The 22,559-nt window shown below is 24.6% G+C and overlaps 2 protein-coding genes across 25 annotated transcripts in view; both read right to left on the bottom strand.

Annotated features, from left to right (window-relative positions):
- LOC134835033 (uncharacterized) lies at positions 1 to 1,103 on the bottom strand. The gene is made up of 2 exons (XM_063849883.1): positions 648 to 1,103; positions 1 to 580 (listed from the first exon to the last, which is right to left on the bottom strand). Exons 1-2 carry the CDS (start codon positions 1,027 to 1,029, stop codon positions 498 to 500), a joined length of 465 nt encoding a protein of 154 aa, XP_063705953.1. The 5' UTR covers positions 1,030 to 1,103; the 3' UTR covers positions 1 to 497.
- Positions 1,104 to 2,115: 1,012 nt separating this feature from the next.
- LOC134834451 (modifier of mdg4-like) overlaps positions 2,116 to 22,559 on the bottom strand; it is a 36,543-nt gene continuing 16,099 nt past the window's right edge. Inside the window, exons 3-6 of one of the 24 annotated variants that reach the window (XM_063849138.1) lie at positions 20,687 to 20,765; positions 19,989 to 20,054; positions 19,864 to 19,933; positions 19,700 to 19,720 (exon numbers count right to left, since the gene is read on the bottom strand). In XM_063849138.1, the coding sequence (XP_063705208.1) occupies positions 19,715 to 19,720; positions 19,864 to 19,933; positions 19,989 to 20,054; positions 20,687 to 20,765 (221 nt within the window). In that variant the 3' untranslated portion in view covers positions 19,700 to 19,714. Of the gene's footprint in view, positions 2,573 to 3,071; positions 3,201 to 3,269; positions 3,301 to 3,935; positions 4,188 to 4,575; positions 4,872 to 4,983; positions 5,168 to 6,248; positions 6,586 to 6,655; positions 6,915 to 6,970; positions 7,181 to 7,289; positions 7,516 to 7,574; positions 7,649 to 7,795; positions 8,201 to 8,617; positions 8,655 to 8,717; positions 8,776 to 8,921; positions 9,242 to 9,306; positions 9,601 to 9,968; positions 10,663 to 10,720; positions 10,817 to 11,933; positions 11,992 to 13,113; positions 13,534 to 13,693; positions 13,804 to 14,585; positions 14,939 to 15,070; positions 15,432 to 15,687; positions 15,862 to 15,922; positions 16,128 to 16,230; positions 16,585 to 16,705; positions 16,970 to 17,593; positions 17,788 to 18,738; positions 18,853 to 18,950; positions 19,242 to 19,307; positions 19,379 to 19,494; positions 19,721 to 19,792; positions 19,934 to 19,988; positions 20,055 to 20,686; positions 20,766 to 20,879; positions 20,997 to 21,059; positions 21,181 to 21,322; positions 21,447 to 21,512; positions 21,634 to 21,747; positions 22,039 to 22,151; positions 22,324 to 22,559 lie in introns of those variants that run through there. The other 23 variants (XM_063849114.1, XM_063849109.1, XM_063849102.1 and 20 more) reach the window with 23 other exon arrangements.

Here is a 22,559-nt window from a genome sequence, read left to right as displayed (position 1 = left end):
ATGTCAAAAAAAAATTAATTAAAATTAATATTTAGACATTTTATTTTATTTTTATTATTTATTTAACAATTAATAATAAAAATAAATTTTTTAAATAACATATTTAAATGTTTTATTATTTTTTAAAGTCAAAATTATTTTTTTTTTAATTTTAAAAATTATTTTTTAATTTAACTTTTCAATTGAAATAAAATTTCTCATAATTTATTTAAAATTATTTTTTTTTTTTTTCAGATGATAATTATTTCAAACTCCCCAATCCAAAGTCTCGGCATCTACTTCGACACATTCATGTCTCCCGTGATGACTTTCAAGGTTATTCTCTTCTACGAATTCACAGCATGGACTTCCAAAATGCTCCGCGACATAAGAATGATTTTAGGACAATGGTGGATTAACAACGATTTCGCAACGATGGAAGTCACTTCAGCAGAAAGCAGTTTCGAAAGTGTTCAATTACGCTTTGTAGACTTGGTTGAAGGCAACTTGGATGCTTTTTAGTAACTTATTGACTTGCGGTAATACGTTCGCATCCGCTTGTAGTACGAATGAATGCAGAAAAAGAAGTAAATACTGCAAACTTTTGAAGAAAAATTTCATAAAAATTAAAATTTTCAATTTTTTTTAGGAAAAATCGAAAAACTCACCCAATTCAACGACAAGCCCGACTCCAATCCATTTGTGAACCATGAACGCCAACACCATACTGATAAAAAGCAGAATATTTCCGATGACTTTCAACCAGAGATAGACAAAAAGATGCGCCGTTTCGTATTTGCACACGCCATACAGCAGAAAAAGTGACAAAAGAAACTCGAAAAAGCCCAGCGACATCAACATTATCGTGTAAATGAGGATTGTGCCAACGGAAGTTTTGCTAACAGACATCTCGTGCAACGAAAATGAGCCGTAAACGATGTCAGCGATACTTGCGAGGAAACTGATGATCGCGATAAAGACAATTCCGTTCCGCATATCGATGCAACAGAGAAAATTTTGGATCCGAGGGAAGAATTCGTCGACTGCCATTGCGGGATTTGGTCAAAAATTGGTAAAAACGAAATAAAAATGCACGAGATTCTCGAAAGAAACGTAAAAATGAACTATTTATAGAAGGAATTGTGTTGAAATGAAGTGTTATTTAGCGTTATCTCGAAAAAAATACAATTGGCATGAATCACAAGTGCAGAGATAATATGGATTTACAGGAAATTGTCAACAGATTCACAGTAAATGAATGGATTTAGAGACGTTCGCAGACGATGACGTAGTTTTGAAAGGAATTTTGTTCAGTTTGGAGCTCATTTAATGACTTTGAGAGTTAAATTTTTTGATATTTTAGTGAAATTTTCATCAAGTCGAGATAAGAAATGTTAATTTTTTGAAGTTTTCAAGTAAAAACTTTCTGTTTTAAGGTCCGAAAATGATCTAAATTAAAAATTTTGAGAAAAAATTGATTGAATTCTTTTATTTTTTGAAATATTTAAGTGAAAAATAATTTTTGAAGATTCGAAAATGACAAAAAATGAAATATTTTTTATCAATTCTGTTGAAAATTGTTCATTTATTGAAAAATTCAAATGAAATTTTACTCTTAAAGACTTCGAAAAAGTTTAATTTGAAGATTTTGACAAAGAATCGAATAAAGTTGGTTCAATTTCTGAAATTTTTAATTATATAATAATTTTTTAGGATCCAAAAATGACTCAAATAGAAGGTTTTAACAAAAAGTTGAATCAAAATTGTCAATTTTCTGAAGTTTTGACGTAAAAAAACTACTTTTGAGAAACAAAAAACTACTTAAATTGAAAATTTTGACAAGAAATCGAATGAAAATTGATCATTTTATGAATATTGAAGTGAAAAATTGATTTTGAGGACTCGAAAATGACTTTAGTTGAGAATTTGTCATAAAGTCTTCTATAAATTTATCATTTTTTTAAATTTTTGATCGAAAAATGACTTTTTGAGATCTAAAAAATTTAATTTATGAAGATTTTTCATGAAATTTCTTAAAAATTTTATTAAACCTACCTTTTAAAGAATTTTTTTCTCTCTGAAAAAAATTTTATTTATCTCATCTAAAATTTTGACTTAATTTTTTTTTTTAATAAACTACTTTGATTTTCTATTTATTCAAAAAATTTTCTATGAAAAAGGCTTCTTTGCTAACAGATATGTCTCTAATAATCATAAAAAGTAGGAAAAAAAATATAAAATTTAATAAAAAAAATCTTTGATTTGTCACGAAATTAATTCCCTTCCGCCCGTTTCGCCAAACACTCGGCATTATGTTTCTCCGCGGATCGTTTCATGACCGCCAAATCCTTGGAAACTTGCATGCTCGCTTGACACTTTGTCGTAAACTGATTTGCGCACTTTGCCAAACGAATTGTCTCCGACGTGTTCATCCAACACCAAATGTAACGACTTTGATCCGCATCAATGACATGAACGCCATCCAAGGTCACGTGCTCCGCGGGAGGCTTTTGGGCATTTTTCTTTCCTGCATACGTTTGAAGGCCACTTTTTGGGTATAAAAATCCGAAACGAAGCGGTTTTCGGTCGATTTCTGCAAAGAAAAATCAATTTTTTAAAGAATTTTGTTGAAAAAAAGTTTAAAAAATTAAAAAACGACAAAAAATAATTTTATTTGAGAAAAATTTTATTTTTTAACGTGCCGAACGCCGTGAATGCGTTTACATTTGCATTTCGAAGTATGAAAATTGGAAAAATTTGACGAATCAAAGTCTCCAAAAATTGTTAGACGAGCTTCACAATTGAATTTCACGTAATTCGAGCAACAGTAGATGGTTTTGTTGTTGATTGACTTTGTGCGAACGAACTCATATCCTTTGTACTGAATGTTTTTTGGTAATTTTGGGATTGCTAAAAATAAAAAAAATAAATATTAGAAAAAATTAAATAATAAAAAAAATTAAAAAAAAATAAAAAATTGTAAAATAAAGAAATTTCTTCTAAAATATTTTTTTTTATTATTTTTTGGTTAACATCAATAAATGTTTTTTTTTTCTATCAACAAAAACAATTTTTTTCTACATTTTTTAAATGCATTATCACGAAATTTTTTGATAAATAATTCAATTTAATTTACAAAACGTTCATTTTTAACACAGTTATCGGTATGATCGCCAGCCTCAAGTAACAAATTTCCTCGTTCGTCGGTGTGAAGGCGTTTTCTGTGAAGAAAAAAAAAAACAAAGATTTTTATTAAAAAAAAAATTATTTGAAAAGTGAAAATTAATTACCTGCATACTTTATTTCTGCAACGCCAATGAACTAAAAAAAAGTAAAATAGAAAAAAAAATTAAATATTTAAAAAATATTTTATATTAAAAAAAATAAATATTTTCGCGATAGTCAACTTTAATAAAATTAAATATAGAATAAAAAAAAATTTTAATTATTAATTTAAATTATAATTTTTTTTTTCAAATTTATTTTTTTTTTATAAAAAAAAATAATTTTTTTCTTTATAAAAAATTTATTTTTTTTTTATAAAAAATTTAACTTTTTTTATAGTTCAAAGTAAAAATAAATTAAAATTTAAAAAAAAATATTGAATTAAATAAAAATAATTAAAAAATTAATTTATGAAATCTTTTTTCAGAATTTTTTTTTTATAAAAAAATTATTTTTTTTCAAAATAAAAATAATAAAAAAAATTTAAATCAAAATCTAAAATAAAATAAAATTAAAAATTTAATTATGAAAATTTTTTAAATTTTTATTTATTTTTTTTTTTTTTTAATTATTTTTATAAAAAATTTATTTTTTTAATATAGTTCAAAAAAAAGTAAAAAAAAAATAATTTAAAATTTTAATTTCATTTCAAGTAAAGTTTTAATATTTTTTAAATTTTAATAAATATTTAATTTTTTAAATTTTTTTTAATAAAAAAAATAAGAACTCACCTTTAACGCCGCCCATTCTCTTGGAAAAATTCTCCCAACTCTTATAAAAATTGTATCCCTTGAAGACCAACTTCGTATCACTAAATTGCGGTTTATTGCTCTGCCCGAACGTAGCTGATGACGTCGGAATATTTCTCATATTGTTCTGAAAATCCAAAATTTGTGGCAAATATCGGAGGTAACTAAGTCTATGATATGCTGAAAGTTGCGCCAATGGCGATGGAAAGGACTTTTCGTCATCAGATTTGTTGTCTGAAAAAGAATTTTTTGACATTTTTTAACTGAAACGATCTCTCGATCACATCTAAAAAGACATCAATCTAAAATTTTCTAACATCAAATATTAGAAAAAACAATTTTTTTTCTGATTTATCCAACTTTTGTATTGATTATGATTTTTTTAACAACTTTTTACATTTTTTTTTTCAGATTTTAGTTCACTTGAACGTCGGCAAACGATCAACGTTGTACCGACTGGCAGTTGCCATCTTTAACAAACACGAAATTTGATGATCGCCAACAACTTTAACGACGAAATAGTCGATGGAAGTGTGAAGTCGGGCTCTGCATTTGCCCGGAATGTTTATGCATCGCCAATAAATTCGGATTTCTCGGGATTTTTTGTAAATGTTGGCACCTAAAAAGATAATTTTTGTTAAAATTTCCTCGAAAAAAGCGAAAAATTTGACTTTTTACCGTCTCTGTAATAACGATAACCTTTGTAAAGTAAATTATTTCCATCGGGCGTTGCTCGTTGACTCCCATACGGCACATATTCAAACGGAATCCCGAAACTGTTGATGCGTCGCGGGACATTGCTTCCATAAGAAGAAGAAGTCGTCGGAAAATTCATAAAAGTTGAAATTGGAAGAAGAGATTCCTGAGTTGAAGTTTCGCTGTCAGAGTCGGGCGATTCTTCTTTTATTGCGGGTTTTGCTGAAAAAAAGTTTTTTTTTGTTAGGATTTTGTTAGTAACGACTAAACTACGGTTGTTAGTTTTTGTTAAAAAAAATATTCTACAGAGGAAAAATTCAGATTTTTCTCAAAGAATTATTTTATTTGTTAGTAACAAAAAATATTTTTATATATTTTTTTTTTAATTTCAAACAATGTGATGAAGCTCAGATGAGTTTTAAACTCGTTGTGGTTCACAAGTTTGACATAAAGGACTATGAGGATGCGTTAACTTGAGCACCATGAAATCAACTGTTGTATGGAGACGTGAACGACATCTGAAAAAAAAAATTATTTGAAAGGTGAGAATTGAGTTAAATTTATTTTTTTTAATAAAATTTTTGTCTCAAAATTAATTTTAATTTTTTAAAAATTTATTTAATTTAATTTTTTTTACAAAATAAAATATTTTTTTTCATTAGTTATTTTAATTAATTAAATAAAAATAAATTTGATTAAAATTTACTATAAGAAATAATTTTTAAAAATTTATTAATTATTAATTATTTTAATTATTTTAAATTTTATTAAAATTATTTTTTAATTAATTATATTTCATTAACTTTTAAAACGAAATTAATTAATTTGAAATTATATTTTTTTCATCAAAATTAAAATTTTTAATATTTTTACAAAAAAAAATTTTTACATTGATAATTTTAATTAAATTAATTTAAATGAAATAATTTTATTAAAAATTCAATTAAAATTATTAATTTAATTAAATAATTTTTAAAAATTTTATTTAATTTTTTATAATTTATTTCTTAATTTTATTAAAATTATTTTTTTAATTAATTTTTTAAAACAAATTTTAAAAATAATTAATTAAAAAAAAAATGTTTAAATTAAATTTTTATTTGGATATTTAATTAAATTAAAATTAAAAAAATTATTAAATTATTTAATTTAAATTTAATGTTTCTCACAAATTAAATTATTTTTTTTTATATTTTTAATAAATTAATATTTAAAGAAATTAATTTAATTAAATTCAATTAAAATTTATTAATTTAGTTAAATAATTTTTGAAAATTTTATTTAATTTATTAATTATTTTTTTAAAATTTATTTCTTAATCTTAAAAATAATTTTAAAAAATAATTATTTATATAATTTTATTAAAATTATTTTTTTTTATTAAAATTATTAATTTGAATTTAAGTAAAATTTATTTAAATTTAATTACAAAATTAATTTTAAAAGAAATAAAAAAAATATTTAGAATTAAATTTTTAAGAAATTTCATAAATAAATTAATTTAAATTAAAAAAATATTATTTTTAGAAAAAATTCAAAATTTTTTTGAGACAAAAATTTTGCTAAAAATAATTAAAAAATAAAAAAATTAAAACTTACTTCGTATGTTTATACATCGAACACCTCCAATAAATCTGTTCCGTATTCAAGCCTTTGGAGAACCGCGAACTATCTTTTGTAAATCGATATCCATCGTAATAAATATACATTGGTTTTTGCTTGCCCTGCGTATTAATTGTTTGAACGACAACCTCTTCGCCAAGAAAAACGTTCTCAAGTTTGCCATGTTTCTCCTTTTTGACGCCGTAATGACTGAACGGATTGTAGTACCTTTCATCCGAAAATTGCTGCGGCGGCTGAATTTCCCTGAACAAATCGCCATCATTCGAATCGTATTCTTCCTTGATATCGACGTCACAGAAATCCATCGCCAAATCTACAAAAAATTAAAAAAAATTATTAAAAATTTATTTAAAATTTTTTTTTAAATTTAATTTTAGGTGAAAAAATGCGATGTACGTTTTTTGGTTTATTTATTTAAAAATTAAGTATCAAAAAAAAAAAAGAAAAAAAAATTGAAAAAAAATTATGAGGTAACGAAATGTTCTTTGTCGAAACATGCTTCGCAGATCCAAATGCCTCCGGGACATGCAGGGCAATGCGTCACAACTTTGGAAAGGACTTTTTTGAAGTTTGGTTGACCGAGAGTTTTGATGCAACACACACAAAAGCCTCTTACTCGAACTCGTTTGACAGCCAAAAGTGCTAAAAATGCAAAAAATTCTTAAAACGTTCATAAAAAATTCCAAAAAATCCCATACCATGCCCATTGGAAAGTTGTTTGATGACATTTTCAACACCAGCTTCCTTTCCATGTTCCTTCAAACCGATGATGGCATCCAAATTTGGCGGTACAACACGAACTCGAACGTCATCATCATCATTTCTCGCATCAGGAGGCGTAAACATCGGATCTTTCATCATAAATTGAGCGTTGCTTTGGTCATCTAACGTCATAAAAGCATCAATTCCTACAAAAAAAATTAAAAAATGTTATTGAAAGTTAAAAAAAATTAAAAATTAGTAAAAAATCTACAAAATTATACAAAAAATGAACGAAACTGAGACTAAAAAAATATTCTTTATTGAAAATTTGTAAAAAAATTATTCAAATTAATCCAAATCAAGCATCTTTGAAGACAATTGGATCAACTTTCGTCGTTTTTCCGGGCTTTTCATGGTTATGTTCGTCATTGATGACCGCAAGAGTCTTTCCCTCAGCTTTAATCGATGCTTTACATCCCTTCCGACGATTCTTACAACGCCAATTAACCACATTTCCTGACGTGTAACTTCGATTGCTGTACTAAAATTTAAAAATTTATTAAAAATTTAATTTTTTTTTTTGAAAATTTAAAAACTTACGATATGATCGTTGAAAATTAACCATCCTTTGTCATTATATGAATATTCATAATGAGTTGTTTTTGAATTTTTTTCTGAAATTATTTAAATAAAAAAAAAAAAAAAATTAAAAATTAATTTTTAAAAAATTTTAAATTAAAAAAAAATTAAATTAAATTTTTTTTGAAGATTTTTTTAAATTTATAATTTTTTTTAAATTTTATTTTGTAACAATTAGATGATAAAATTCGTAAAATTTGAAAAATTTGTAACATAATTTAATTTTTTGAAAGACAAAATTATTTTCACATGTCTCCGAAAATTTCTTCCGCATCGTCGGCGATTGAATTTTCGGGTAAATTCGCGTCTAATTGAACTTCAGGCACGAGAAAGTGACTGTAAAAGTCATCTTGGCTCGTGTCTTCTTCCTTCACAGTCGATGGAGCGTACGATGTGCGCGGAACGACATCTTGTATTGGGCGTGCCATCTTTTTCTTGCCCGCATCTTTCGTTTTTATGGGGTGCGTATGTTGCCCAACGAAGATTTCGCAAATGTCATCCTTGAAATTCGTCTTCATGCGGGCCTTGCAATTGAATTCTTTGTGATACGCGCATCGCCAATACGTGTACATGCCTTTTTTGGTCTCCTGAAAAAGCGGGAAATTGTAAGAAATGAAAAAATTGAAAAGAAATTTTTAAAAATTTAAATTTTTGAAGCAAATTTTTCAAGTTTTGATAAATACTTTACAATATTTGATGAAAATTTTTAATTTTTAATGAAATTTTTCAATTTTTTTAAATTTTTTTCAATTTTTGATGAAAATTATTCAAAATTTACTAATTTTGATGAAAAATTTTCAATTTTTGATGAAAACTTTTCAATTTTTGATAAACAATTTTAAATTTTTAATAAAATTTGAGTGAAAAATATTAAAAAATAGAAATTTGAAAAAAAAACTTAAAAATTTTAAATAATTATCAATTTTTCAAAAGAAAATTCAAATTTTGTTAAAATTGAAGCCCATTATTGTAAAAATTTTAAATTTTTTAATGGAAAAACTTACTTTTTTGTGAAAAACATATCCACGAACGATCAATTGCCTAAAAAAAATTTTTTTAAAATTAATTTTTAATTAAAAATTATTGAAATGAGCTTCAACTTACGGATTTCCGATAATATTTTCCACGTATTGAGCTTTAATATAGCGTTTATTGGCAGTTCCTAAAATAAAAATTTAAAAATGTTAAAAAAAATTAAAAATAATTAAAAATTTAACATTAAAATTTCTGAAAAACATTAAAATTTACAAAAAATTCTTAAAAAATAACCAAAATTGGTCCAAATTTCATAATTTTTATTAAAAATTTTAACTAAAATTAACTTTTTATTTATATTTTCTTCAATATTTAATCTTAAAACTTTTCCATAATCTTAGAAATGTCGCAAAAATACTATTTTAATGGATCTTCTCTGTGTTCCGGATCATGACAATGCTCATTATTGTACTGCAAGACGTTCGAAAAGTTCAAATCCGTTCGCGCATGGGCTCCGCAATTGAGAGATTCACTAAATGGACAACACCAATCCACATATTCCTTGGCACGATGAGCAAAATCAAACTCAAAACCGTCAATAAGGAGTACTTTTCTGCCTTCTTTCGTCGTGAAAAATTGAACTTGTTGAATTCCTACAGAAAATTTTATAAAAAAAAAAATTAAAAAATTTTTTTTGAAGAAAAAACAAAAAATCTACCTTTATGAAAGTCGCTATGACTTGGTTTCATGACGACGGAAAAACTGCCGACTTCGAGTTCTTTTCCCGTTTGCTTGTTGGGGGGATGTCCTCGATGATCTCCAATAATTTCCTTGAGTTCTTTGTATTCGATGTCAGTTTTGGCACGCGCTTTGCACTTATAGAGCTTCTCACGGTTACAAAGCCATAAAATGTAGTCTTTCGTTTTACGATTGAACTTGTATTTGTATCCGTCGAGCATCAATTGTTTGTTTCCAAGGCGATTTATGACAAATTGCATCGTATGAACTCCTGCTGAAAATGGAAAAAAAATTAAAATTAGTAAAAAAAAATATTTTTTAAAAAAATTTAAATTAAAAAAAAAATTAAAAATCAATCGTTTTATTATGAAAATTTATTTTTTTAAAAAAAATTTAATTAAAAAAAAATTTTTTTTGATGAAAATTTCTTCCTAAATCCGCCTTCTTATGATTTGGATGCCCTAAAAAAAATTTTAAAAGATTAGTAAAAATTTTTAAAATTATTTTTTTAATAAAATTTTAATTATTTTGAAGAATTTTTTCCTAAAATAATATTTTTTTGATTTTTTTTTCTATTAATTTATTTATTTTTCATACGAATATTTAGAGTTTATGTCACATTTTTATCATATCAGTTACGCCTCTAACTTAATAAATGTCATAATGTCTTAGAATGTTGTCCATTAGTTATTTAATTTTACATTTTTATGGATTGACAAGAATAATTTAGTCACTAACTACCGTTTAATTAAAAAAAAAGGAAATTGCTGACAAAAAAATTTCTAACTAAAAAAAATTCTAAATCTCTACGGAATATTTTTCCAATATTTTTTTTGCTTTTTAATATTAAAAGAAACCGTTTTAGTCGAGATAGTCCTCGTCAATCTCGGAATTCGGTTCAGATTTGATCTCAATGTCGGGATTCAGGAAATTCATAAGTTGATTCGACAACGAGTCGTCGAGATGCTCGTGATTATCTCCGGTGATGATTTGTTCGGGCTCTGTCGTAATTTCGTCATTTGTTGCGGTAATTTGTGTCGGTGCGGGGAGCGGCAATGGCAAGGATGTCGAGAGTAATTTTTTCGGTTTTGGTCTGCCGACATTTTTGCGGATTGTGAGTTGCGGCAAGGGCGGGATTGCTTGCGGCGCGGCAGGCGGAGCAAATGGGCGAATTGGGCGTTCAATTGCGGCGAGACGAGACGAGGTTGAGGGACGACCAACGAAGGGATTTGCTTTGGCGCCTGCACGTTTCGAGTAGGGGCGATGATTGTGGAATTTGCCAGTTAAGCCGTGTACCCAATTGCTGTCCATTGTGGTTTTGCAACGGATGGAACAACTGTGAAAATTTTGGAGATATTAAATTTTTGTGGATTTGAAGAGAAAAAATTTCTTACCGTGTCTTTTTTACGTTCACACAACACCAATAAACAGTTCGATTGTAATTTCCGCTGCGGAAAAATGCGTAACCGTCAACCAAGAGTAATGGATGCCTGTAAAAAAGGTTTTTTTGGTAAGTAAAATGATGTATTTAAATTTTTATTGTAAAAATTTCATTTTGTGAGAAATTTAAAAATTTTTTCAAATTATTCTTAAATTTTTCGTCTTTAAAATTTTATTTATTTATTTATTTTTTTTTTTTTTGAATAAAGAATTTCATAAATCAAGCTAATTTTTTTACAATAAAAAAAATTTTTTGTCTCAAATATAAATATAAAAATTGAATGACATTAAAAAAAATTAATAAATAATTTAAAAAGTTTTAATTAATTTTTAATTTTAAGAAATAATTGTAAAATTTATTAATGTTTCTCGAAAAATTGTATTAAATTTCAAAAATATTAAATTATTTCAAAAAAAAATTTTTTCCCGAAAATTAAATTAAAAAATTGAATTTTTTAAATATTGTAGAATTTTGTGTACATAATATTTTTTTTCTACATTAAATTATCATTTTTTATAAAATTTTTTTTTTTTTTTGAAAAATAAAAAATTAAATATATACATGATATATATAAAAAAATTAAACAAATAAAAATATTCTTATCCCTAAAATAAATGTTAAAAATTGAATATTTAAAAAAAAAAATATTTAATAAGTATTTTTAATAGCTTTAATTAATTTTTTTAATTTTTAGAAAGATTTATATAATTATTTATGGTTTTCGAAAAATTGCAATTAAAAAATATTTAAGAATAAAATTAATTAATTAAATTAAATAAGTCAAAATTTAACTTAACTTTAAGAAATAATGCAAAATTTAATGTAAAAAATTCTACAAAAAAATTAAAAAATAAAATTTTTGAAAAACTTAAAATTTGTTAAAGTTTAATACAAAAAAAATTTTTTTTTGAAAAAATTAAAAATTTTATACAAAAAAAAAATTTGAAAATATTTTTAAATTTAATTGACTTTGATGAAAAAAATCGAAAATTTATTAGATTAGGTATGTTCAATTTTCGATAAAAAAAATTAATTAATTAAAAATATTAAAAAAAAAATTCTCACAAAGTACACTTTTAAAATTTCTTGAATGAAAATAAATTAAATATTGAAAAATTTCTTAAAAAATTATAAATAAAATTAACAAAAAATTATAATTTTCTTACTTTCTCGAGGTCAAATCCCATCCAACGCGATGATTTCCTTGCATCTGAAAACTAAACTCTGTAAAAAACGAAAAAATATTGTTAGAAAAAATTCTTTGCTGCAAAAAAATCAAGCAACTAATTAAGATTGAAACACATTTTAACAATTATTTCATTAAAAAAATCTTTATTATACAAAAATTCATTGAGAAGTTTGACTTCCGGGCTCAATAGCCTTCCGTTTTCCCTTTTCACTGAGAGTTCCTTTCTTCCTTCGGTTTTTAATCAGTTTGTGATTGTGCTTCGCATAAACTATTCCAATATTTTTCGAGTGAATATCGCTTTTTAACTTCGCTGTGCACCTAAAAAAATTAATTTTTGTCAATTTTTGTGGTTCAAAAGGCAAAAACGACTCACTTTAGGGCGTTGTATTGAACACAACGCCAATAAATGACATCGCCACGAACTCTTTGACGTGTAAATGGGAAGCCGTCGATGCAAAGTTGGAGACTTCCTTTCGCACTTAAGATGTATTCGAACTTTGGTTCGTCGGAGCTGCCTAAATTTCGGGGAGAAAAAGAGAAATTTGTTAGTAAAATATAAAAAAAATTATTTTTTTTTATGTTTTTTAGATGAATTTTTCAGATGAAGAGAGTTTTTAACAATTTTTCTTTATTTTTCTAATTTTTTTAAAATTAATTCTAAGTTGAATCGGATTTTTTTCGAAGTCGCAATTGACGTTGCTCCTCCAACAAGTGCTTTAAAGCTCCTTTTTTTCGTCGTTCTTTGATGTGACTGTGATTATGAGTGTTTATTGTCTCAATTTGGTTGCTATTTTCGACACTTCGAACACGAGCTTTGCATCTAAAAGACAAAAAAATTAATAAAAATTCAAAATTTTTGTAAAAAATTAATTTTTTTACCCAAGAGGTCGAAATTGCACGCATCTCCAATACAAAATATTTCGATCCACGGCATGACGAGTGAAGGGAAAGCCATTTACGACAAGTTGCATCGTTCCTTTCTGCGAATATTGGTACTCGACACTCATATTTCCCGTTTGTTGCAGCGGATCTGTTTCTAAAAAATAATTTTTCATTAAAAAATATTCAAAAAAGTGTTTTTTCGTTTCAATTTTTCACAAAAAGACACTTTTTTGCCCAAAACCTATTTTTTTCTCTTAAATTTATTCATAAAAAATTTTCTACATCTTAATTTTTTTCTTCTTCTAACAATTTCGCGATATAATGATCAACAACGGATGCATGTCTCTTCCGCAAATCCTCCAAATTCTCGTAAATTTGATGATTATGCTCCTCGTCGACGCCATAAACGCGTTCGTTGTCGACGACAATTACCCGAGCGCCGCATCCTGTTTTCAGATGATTTTCGCAACGCCAATGAGCGATGCCGAATTTCTTGAAATGCGAAACAAACAGGAAATTTTTGTACCATAAACTCATGGAGCCCTGAACTCGAGTCGGGATCAAAATTTTCTTTGCGTGTGGTTGCTTGTAGATTTCCTCGTAGTTGAGAGACGTTGGCGGGGCGTTACTTTTGGCTCGTGTTTGACGTGTTGGGCGAGTTACGGATTTAGATTCTTTCTTTTTTGACGATTTTTCTGAAAAAAATAAAAAAAATGTTAGTAAAAATTTTTTAAATTAAATTTTTAAAAAAATTAAACACACAAAAAAAAATTATAAAAATAAATTTATTTCAAATAAAAAATTTACAAAAATAAAAAAAATATTTTTTTTTCTAATTTTCACACTTTTACAAACCTGGCTTCAGCTTTCAAATAAGCTTTTCGTAAATTTTCCAAAAATGATTTTCTTCGTTCAATTTTTTTGGCTTCTTCTTCTAATTTGATTGTTTCTGATAATAAGGGGCACTAAAATAAAAAATTAATAAAATTTGTTAATAAAAATACTTTTAAAAAAATTAAATATTTGACAAATTTCTGAAAAAATAAAAATTAATTACAAATGCACAAAAATCTACAAACAATTAAAAAATTTTATTATTAAAATAAAAAAATATTTGAAATTAATTTTTACGTCTAACAACATTCATTTTTTCATATTTTTCTTAAATTAATTTTAATCTATATTTTAAATTTAATTTTTATTTTTTTACAAAAAAAAAAATATTCTAAAAAAAAATTTATAGAAAAATAAAAAATTTTACTATAGAAAAAATTGTTTTTCTTCATAAAATATTATTATTTAAAAATAAAAAATTAAAATTTTGGAAAAAATTTTTTTTTTTAAATATTTGAACTTTTATAAAATTTAATAAAATAAAAATCATTTTTTTTATAAAAATTTAAAATTATCGAAAAATTCTTAATTTTTTTAAAAATATTTTTGAATTAATTTTTAAAAAATTAAAATTCCAAAATTTAATTTTTTTGTTAAATTTTCTAAAAAAAAAAATTATTTTCAAAGTAAAACGCCTTATCATTAAACATGACCTGAACAATGTTTTTAATCAAAAAGAAAAAAAAAATTTTTTCTCAATAAAAAAAATGATTCAATATTGAAACTATTGTAAGATTTTATAAAAAAAAAATAATTTTTCACAAAAAAAATTTCCTATGCCAAAACTAAATTTAATTTTCAGCCAAAACTCTTACTCAAACACAAAAAAACTTCTTTTCTACTTTTTAGCAACCTTAAGTTTAACGGGAGCAAAATTTGTCGTTGGATGGTTGTGACATTCGTGATTCAGCAACGTGTACAATGCCTTATCATACACAATGACAGTCGTCATGCAATTTTTCGCATCTGCCTGATTGCACCGATAAATGAACGCCTTCTTGCCATCAACTGTTTTGCTGCAACGATGATTGAAAAGATGTCCTTCGTACTCAACTTGAACGCCGCCCTTGACACTCGCGACGTACATCACTGTTTTAGGCTCAACTTCCCTGATGATCTCACGAATTGCACTTTCCGTTGGATAATGATACTTTACTTTTCGACATGGCGTGTACATTTTGACAGGTTTTTTGGGTTTTGAAGGAGCTGTGAAAAAAGAAAAAAAATATTAGTTCAAAACTTAAAAAAAATTTTAAAAAATTCTTAAAATTATTTTTTTTACAAAAATTTTAATTTTTTTTTTATAAATTTTTTATTCAATTTTAACTTTAAATTTTTCCCTTTCACCATTTTTAACGATATTTTATTACTAAAAAAATTATTTTTTAAACTTAATGCTTATGAGTTGTCTCAAACTCGTAAATTCTTTGATTATAAACGCCAATGTACGAAGGACACCAATTGCCTTCGTCATTCTTTTTTGCACAACAATAAAATTTAAATTTCTTTTTCGTGATGAAATATTCGTAAATTTCATTTTTCAATGAGATTTTGAGAGCTCCTAATTTTGTCGGAATATATTCGATGGGAAAATTTTCCTGTTTTAGGACTTCATTGACGTCAAGTGTTTTTGTAAAGTCTTTCGGGAGTCGAGGAAGGGGCTTTCCTTTAACTGGCTTTGCTGATTTTGATCGTTTTTCTGAAAAAAATTAAAAAAATAATAATAAATAATAAGAAAAAAAATTTTAAATAATTTTTAAAAAATTAAAAAAAGTTATAATAAAATTAAATAATATTTTTTAAAAATGTTTTTTAATTTAATAAAATTGAAATTATATTTTTTTTATTTTTTTTTTAATTTTAAATTTTTTAAAAATAAATTAAATTTTTAAAATTAAAATTAATTAATTAAAAAAAATTAATAATTAAATAAATAAATAAAAAAAATCAGGTAAAAACGAGGTAAAAATGCAAAAAATTGAAAAAAAAAAACTTAAAACTATCACAAAATATAAATTTGATCTAAATCTATATCCGGATGGTTATGCCCAACGTTGGTAGGATAAACTCTTTTTGACTTTACAAGCACTTTGGATGAGCAACCAGTTGACGTATGACGTGCACATCGCCTAAAAATTAATTTTTTTATAAATTTTCCTTCAAAAAAAATTTTTTCTTTGAATTTCTTACCAATGAGCGATTGAATTTTTGTTGAAATGAAACAAAAAATGATGATTATCGAAGAAAAGTTTCATTGGACCAGCTTCCGATGACTCAACATATTGCGCCGGATAACTTGTCTTGCTCAGAATTTCATCGAAATTGAGTCTTTCTTTTTTGGGTTTCTTAAATTCCTTTGGTTTGCGCCCTCTTTTCTTCGGTTGGTTCGCTAAAACTAAAAAAAAATAAAAATTAGTAAAAATTTTTTAAATTTTTTTAAAAAAAAATTAAATTTAATTAAAAAAAATAATTCAAGTCGTAATTTCTGCTATTTTTCAAATTTATTTCTTAAAATTAAATTTCCTAAAGTTTCTTGTTGCGTTCTAATTTTTTAATCATACGACGCGTTTTGTCATGATTGTGATGCACTTTCGTGACGACGATGTAATGCAAGCCATTTGGCTTCGGAATTGTCGTTATTCGAGCTTTACATGCTCCCGTTGCGCTATTTCGCGTTCTACATGCCCAATATTGTTTCGTGCCAACAGCGTTATTTTTCGAAAATGTGAATCCATCGAAGAGTAAAAGTTCTTTGCCACGTTGTCCGATTACGATATCGAGTTTTTGATCATCCAAGACGATGTCAGCTTTGCGAGGCGTCTTTGGTTCAACTGGTTTTACGATGAAATTCACTGAAAAATAAAAAAAAATAATTTTTGTTAATATTTTTTTTAAAATAAAAATTGATTTTTTATCGAAAAAAATCAAAAAATTAGAAAATTTTCTCAAATTAAAAATCTTTATTAAAAAAATTTCACAATTTTAGTTCAGGTTTGTGCGTGTGATCAGGTTGTTTGACTCTAACAAGTCCCGTATTCGAATCGCTGATTAATCGGGCACGACATTTGCGACTTCTTTCTTTGTTACAAACCCAATAACCCTTTTCCCGAATGACTTTCGCACAGCAATACGTGAATCCGTGATGCATAATTTGCGGATTTCCTCGTTGACTGAAGGTTATTTTGATCGGTGTTCCATCAAATGTTAAATTTTGGATCATTTTGAACAGAATTTTGTCTAAAAAAAAAAATTTAAAAAATAATTTGTTAATTTTTTACTTTAAAATTTTGAAAAAAAATCTTAATTTTAAATTTTTTTTTATAAAAAATATTTTTTTTAAATTTTATTTTTAATTTTTTTTTTATTTTAATTTTAATAATAGTTTTTTTTTCAAGCAATATCATTTTTAAAAATGGGTCTGTGTGTGTGTTTAGCAAATTTCACTCGAATTAATCCCGTATTTGAGTCACTAATTAATCGAGCATGGCATTCCCGATATCGGTATTTGCTACAAACCCAATATCCCTTCTTCTTAACGATCTTCTTGCAAATAAATGTGTATCCCTCATGCACTATTTGAGGTTTTCCTCGTAAACCGAAGGTTATGTCGAGAGGTGATCCGTCAAACGTTAAATTTTTTATCAGCTCGAACAGTTTTTCTGAAAAAAAAAAATATGAAAAAATTTGTTAATATTTTGTCTTTAAAATTTTTGAAAAATCTTAAAATTAACATTTTTTAACAAAAATATTTTTTTTTTAATTTTTTAATTTAATTTTTTATTTTTTTTTATTTTTTTTATTTTTTTTTTTTAATTTATTTTTGTTTTGCTTAATTTTTTATTTTTTTTAAATGCATTTTTTTTAATTTCATAGATTTTGATCAATTTCTTCCTTTGGTTCACTTGCACTACCGGCAAATTGTGCATAATCCGGGAAGTGTGTATGATGCGGTTGAGTAATGTAGATTTTGTTGTAAAGTTTGTTCAAGACAACTTTTGCTTTGCAGTTGGCAAGACGCATTTTGGAGCATCTCCAATACACGGTGTTGAAGTTTCCTAAAAAAAATTAAAGAAATTTGTTAGAAAATTTATCAAAAATAATTTTTTTAAGTTAAAAATATTTTTTTGAGAAATTTTTTAAAAAAAAAAAAAAAATAATTTTATTAAAAATTTTGACAATTTTAAAAAAAAATTTCGAAATTGAAAATTTTTAAAATATTTTTGTTGTAATTTTTTTTACTTCAGAACTTTGAAATTTGAAAAGTTTGAAAAAATTGAAAAAAAATTTTTTTTATTTTTTAAAAATTTTGCCAATTTCGATCATTTGAAAAAAAAGTTTTATAATAAAAAAAATTAAATTTAAAAAATTAAAATTGTTCAAAAATTTAAAAAAAAAAACTAAAAAAAATAAATTTGTTGATTTTTTGTCTTAAAATCAAAAAAAAATCTTAAAATTATTTTTTTTTTACAAAAAATAATTTGTTTAAATTTTATTTTAAATTTTTTAAGTTTACTTTTCTTTTGGTAAATTTTGCACTTTAAACAAAAAATTTAAGAAAACAAAAACTTTGAACCAAAAATTTTCAACCAATTTTAATTTTTTTATAAAAATCTTTTAAAATTTTTAAAAAAATTAAAAATTAAATTTATGTTACAATTTTTTACTTCAAGTAAAAAACTTTTCGAAATTTTGATTAAAAATGATAAAAAATGTTTTTTGCTCATTTTTTTGTACATTTATTGTGAATAAAATATTGACAATTTCGATTTTCTTTAAAGTAAAAATTAAATTTTCATCAGAAATTAAATAAAAAAAATTGCCTTAAATTAATTTAAAAAATTTTTTTGACAAATTTTTATGATTTTTAACAAAAAATTGCCTTAAATCGATTTTAAAAAATTTTCTTTGACAAATTTTTCATAAAAAAATTAAATAAAATTTTAAACTATAAAAAAGTAATTTTTTCACTTAAAACTTAAAAAAATAAAAATTTAATAAAAACTTACCTTTATTCCTCACAAAACTATATCCGTCGATCACCAACTTCGGCATTCCTCTCTGTCCCGTTACATAAGTCAATTTCAGATCTCCCGTTGACGATGAAATGGCATGTTTAATATCTAAAATAATTAAAAATTATTAAAATTTACACAAAAAAAAATATTTTAAATTCTTAAAATCTATTTTTTTTACAAATAATTTTTTTTTTCGTCAAATTTCTACATTTATTGTGATAATCTTAACATTAAAACATTTTGTGACACGTTCGACAATTAAAAGTTAACATTTATAACATCACTTCATAGGTTCCTTCGACTTCGGGCGGATCGCATTTCACCAAGAGACTATCGCGATCGTGACAATGCTGCGAATTTTTGACAAAAAACATATTTTGTTGGTTCTGGATGATGCGAGCTTTGCATTTTAAGCTACGATTTTTGGAGCAAAGCCAATATGTGTTGCCCAGATATGAGTTATTTTGGAAATATGAGAAGCCGTTGTGAACTAACTGTTGAAAAAAATTTAAAAATTTGTTAAAATTTTTGAAAATTTAATTTTTTGTGTGAAAACTTACTTTTGGCTTTCCTTTACTGCCGTTAATGACTTTGATATTTATGGCAACTGGGAGTTTTCGCATCTTTCGATCTGAAAAAAATCAAAAATGTTAGTCAAAAATTAAAAAAATAATTAAATTTAATCTTAAAATTATAAGAAATTCCAAAAAATTTCAATTTCTTTGTAAAAAAATCTTTATTGAGATCATTTTTTGTAATTTTTTTCGTTATCTATGATTGTGATCGTTCTTCACGCGAATCGTTCGAGCCATGGGGTTATACAAAGCACGTGCCTTGCACTTGAATCGATGATACATGGCACACTTGAAGTCCTGTTTCGTCATTCCGGCAACTTCTTTCTGGTTTGGCGTGTAAATGTAGCCCAAATAGCTCAAGCAGCGTGTTCCTCGACGAGATTTCACGAACGTTATTGCTTAAAAAATGAACAAAAAATTTGCGTTAAATGAATGAAATGACAAAAATTTTTGTGTTAAACTAAAATAAAATGAAAAATGTTAGTTTTTTTTTGAAAATTTATTTAAATTATTTTGTAATGTAACGTTCGTGGAAATGTACGGGACACTTGATTTTCACGCAATCGACGCCATTTATCGTTTTAACAACAGCTCGAGCTTTGCAGCGGTACCTAAAATGACAGAAAATGTCAGAAATTGAAGTTTTTCAGGGAAATTGAGACTTACCGTGTAAAGACAGCACATTTCCAATTACTTGTTTTCATGCTTTTGCGATCCATGGTATAAGCGTAACTGAAAAAATATATAAAAATAATTAATGGAGTGAAAATTTTATCAATAGAAATTTTTTTTATATAAATTAAAACATTAGAAGTGAATTTTAAATAAAATTTATGAATAAAAAAAAATTTTTTGATGTAAAAATTTTAAATATTTTAATTAATTTTTGTTGAAATTTGAAAAAAAATAATTATTTTTTAAATAATATAATTTTTATTAATTAAATTTTAATTAATTATGTTTTTAAATTTTTAATAATTAATTTTTGATTTTTTATAAATTAATTTAATAAATTAAAATTCAATAAATTAATTTTTTAATTCATCTTAATTAATTTTTATTAAGTAATTTTTTAATTAATTATTACAATTTTAAATACAAAAAACTAAAAAAAATATTTTTATTTTTTTTAAAGAATTCTTTTTAGGATTTTAACTCAAAATAATTTTTTTTTAAATTTTTAAACAAAAAAAAATTGTTTTTATATTTAAAAAAATAAAATTTAATTTTTTAGGTAATTAAATATTAAAAAAAAAAATTTTTTTTTTGTTTAAACTTTTGACTTTATCGGTTGAAATTTAATAAAAATTTAGTCTAAAATCTTTAAAATTAATTTTATAAAAATTTTTTGATTAAAAACTCACCCATCATAAATTAACTTTTGAAATCCTCGTCTCGTTTCTTCAAAATATGCCGGCTCAAAATCATCCATTGAGAAAATTTCTGCAAAATATACAAAAACTTCTATTAGTGAAGTACTAAAAAAAATATTTTTCTTTAAAAAATCAAATAAAAATATTAAAAATCATTAAATTTTTAACAAAAATTTATTCTTTTATCCAATTTTATTTTCTATAGGCTTCCGCTGAATGATTATGACCATGAGGAACTCTCACAATTAACTCTCCATCGCGATTTTTTGTTGAAATTGCTCTTCCTTTACATTTCAGACGACTACAAATGAAGTAAAAAATTAATTCAAAGACAAAATTTATTAAAAAATATTTTTTTTCTTACCGAAACAAGGCACATTTCCAATTAATTGACCCTTTGAACTCGCGATCTTTGGTAAAGCGAAAGCCGTTACAGATGAGAACGCATTTGCCGCGTTGTGAGGTCCCAAAAACTGCTTCAGGTACTGTAAAAAATTTTTTTATTAATTTTTTTTTTGAAAAAAAATTAAAAATTTATACAAAAATATTTTACAAAAAAAAAACTTTTTTTTTTATGTTTAAAAATTAAAATTAATTTAATATTAAATTCTTGTAAAAAAAAATTATTGCTAATTTTATTAATTCTTTTTTTTTTCTTTAGGACTCCAGTATATGATTATGACCACAAGTTTCTTTCACATATCCGTCGAAATCTCTTGAAGTAATTGCTCGTGCTTTACATTTGAAACGACTGCAAAAAAAAAGTCAAAAATTAGTCAAAAACACTCAAAATGCTAAAAAAAATTTTTAAACTTACGAAAACGCGGCACATTTCCAATAAATGGATTGCTTGAAATCTCGATGTTTGGTGAAACGGAAGCCCTTGTGGATTAAAACGCATTTTCCTCTCTCCGAAACTCCAAAAACTGTTTCAGGCTCTAAAAAATTAAAAATTTTCATTAATTTTCTAAAAAATTACAATTTTTATAAAAAATTTCTTAAAAAATTAATTTTCAAAACAAAAAAAAATTTTTTTTTGTTATTTATTTGATTAAATAATGCCTAATTCCTATTCAACACGCATTAAAAAATATCTTATCGATAGAATAAATTCGATGGAGCATGAGTATGTAACGCTCCGTTCTGCTTATATTGCAGCAATCCGTCTGCCGAGACAGTTGTGTAAGCTTTCACCAAACAATTAAACTTGCGGAATTTCGTGCAACGCCAATTTATGCTATTTTTATTGATGGAAGCGACGTAAAATTGGTATCCGTTAATTGCGAGAACTCTCGTTCCTCGACGGGATGTTGTCAATCTTACATTTGGTGCAGGAAGGAAACCTTAAAAAAATTAAAAAAAATAATTAATAAAAATATAAAAAAAAAATTTTTTGACATAAAAAATTAAAAAAAAATATTTAAAAATTTTTTTAAAAACATTTATTTTTGTTCGAATTTTTTTTACACATTAAAAAATCTTATAAAATTAAGTTTTTTTTTAAAGGACAGAATTGACAGTGGCATATTGTAAATCTGAATATTCCCATAGGGTTTTTGTGTCAATATCGGTTGAGCTTTCTTCGATATGTGTGTGTTCGATGCCTGTCTCTCGAATTATTGGTTGGTCTAAAAAAAAATTTTTTTTTGTTAATTTTATTGAAAAATGAAAAATAAATTAATTTAATTAAAAAAAAAAAAATAAATTAATTAAATAAAAACAATAAATTAATAAAATTAAATTAAAAAAAAAGTTATAAAAGAAATAAATTTTTAATAAAATAAAATAAAATTTTATTAATTTTTAAAAAAATTTAAAAAAATATTTTTAAAAAAAATATAATAAAAATAAAAAAAAAATAAAA

The sequence above is a fragment of the Culicoides brevitarsis genome, chromosome 3 (assembly GCF_036172545.1).
Source record: "Culicoides brevitarsis isolate CSIRO-B50_1 chromosome 3, AGI_CSIRO_Cbre_v1, whole genome shotgun sequence".
In the NCBI taxonomy this organism is placed as follows: domain Eukaryota; kingdom Metazoa; phylum Arthropoda; class Insecta; order Diptera; family Ceratopogonidae; genus Culicoides; species Culicoides brevitarsis.
This window is presented reverse-complemented; position numbering and strand designations above follow the sequence as displayed.

Coding starts and splice junctions, on each gene's coding strand:
- LOC134835033 (XM_063849883.1), bottom strand. CDS start 1,029: ATGGCAGTCGACGAATTCTTCCCTCGGATCCAAAATTTTCTCTGTTGC. Junction 581..647: donor CGGGCTTGTCGTTGAATTGG/GTGAGTTTTTCG, acceptor TTTCTTCAAAAG/TTTGCAGTATTTACTTCTTT.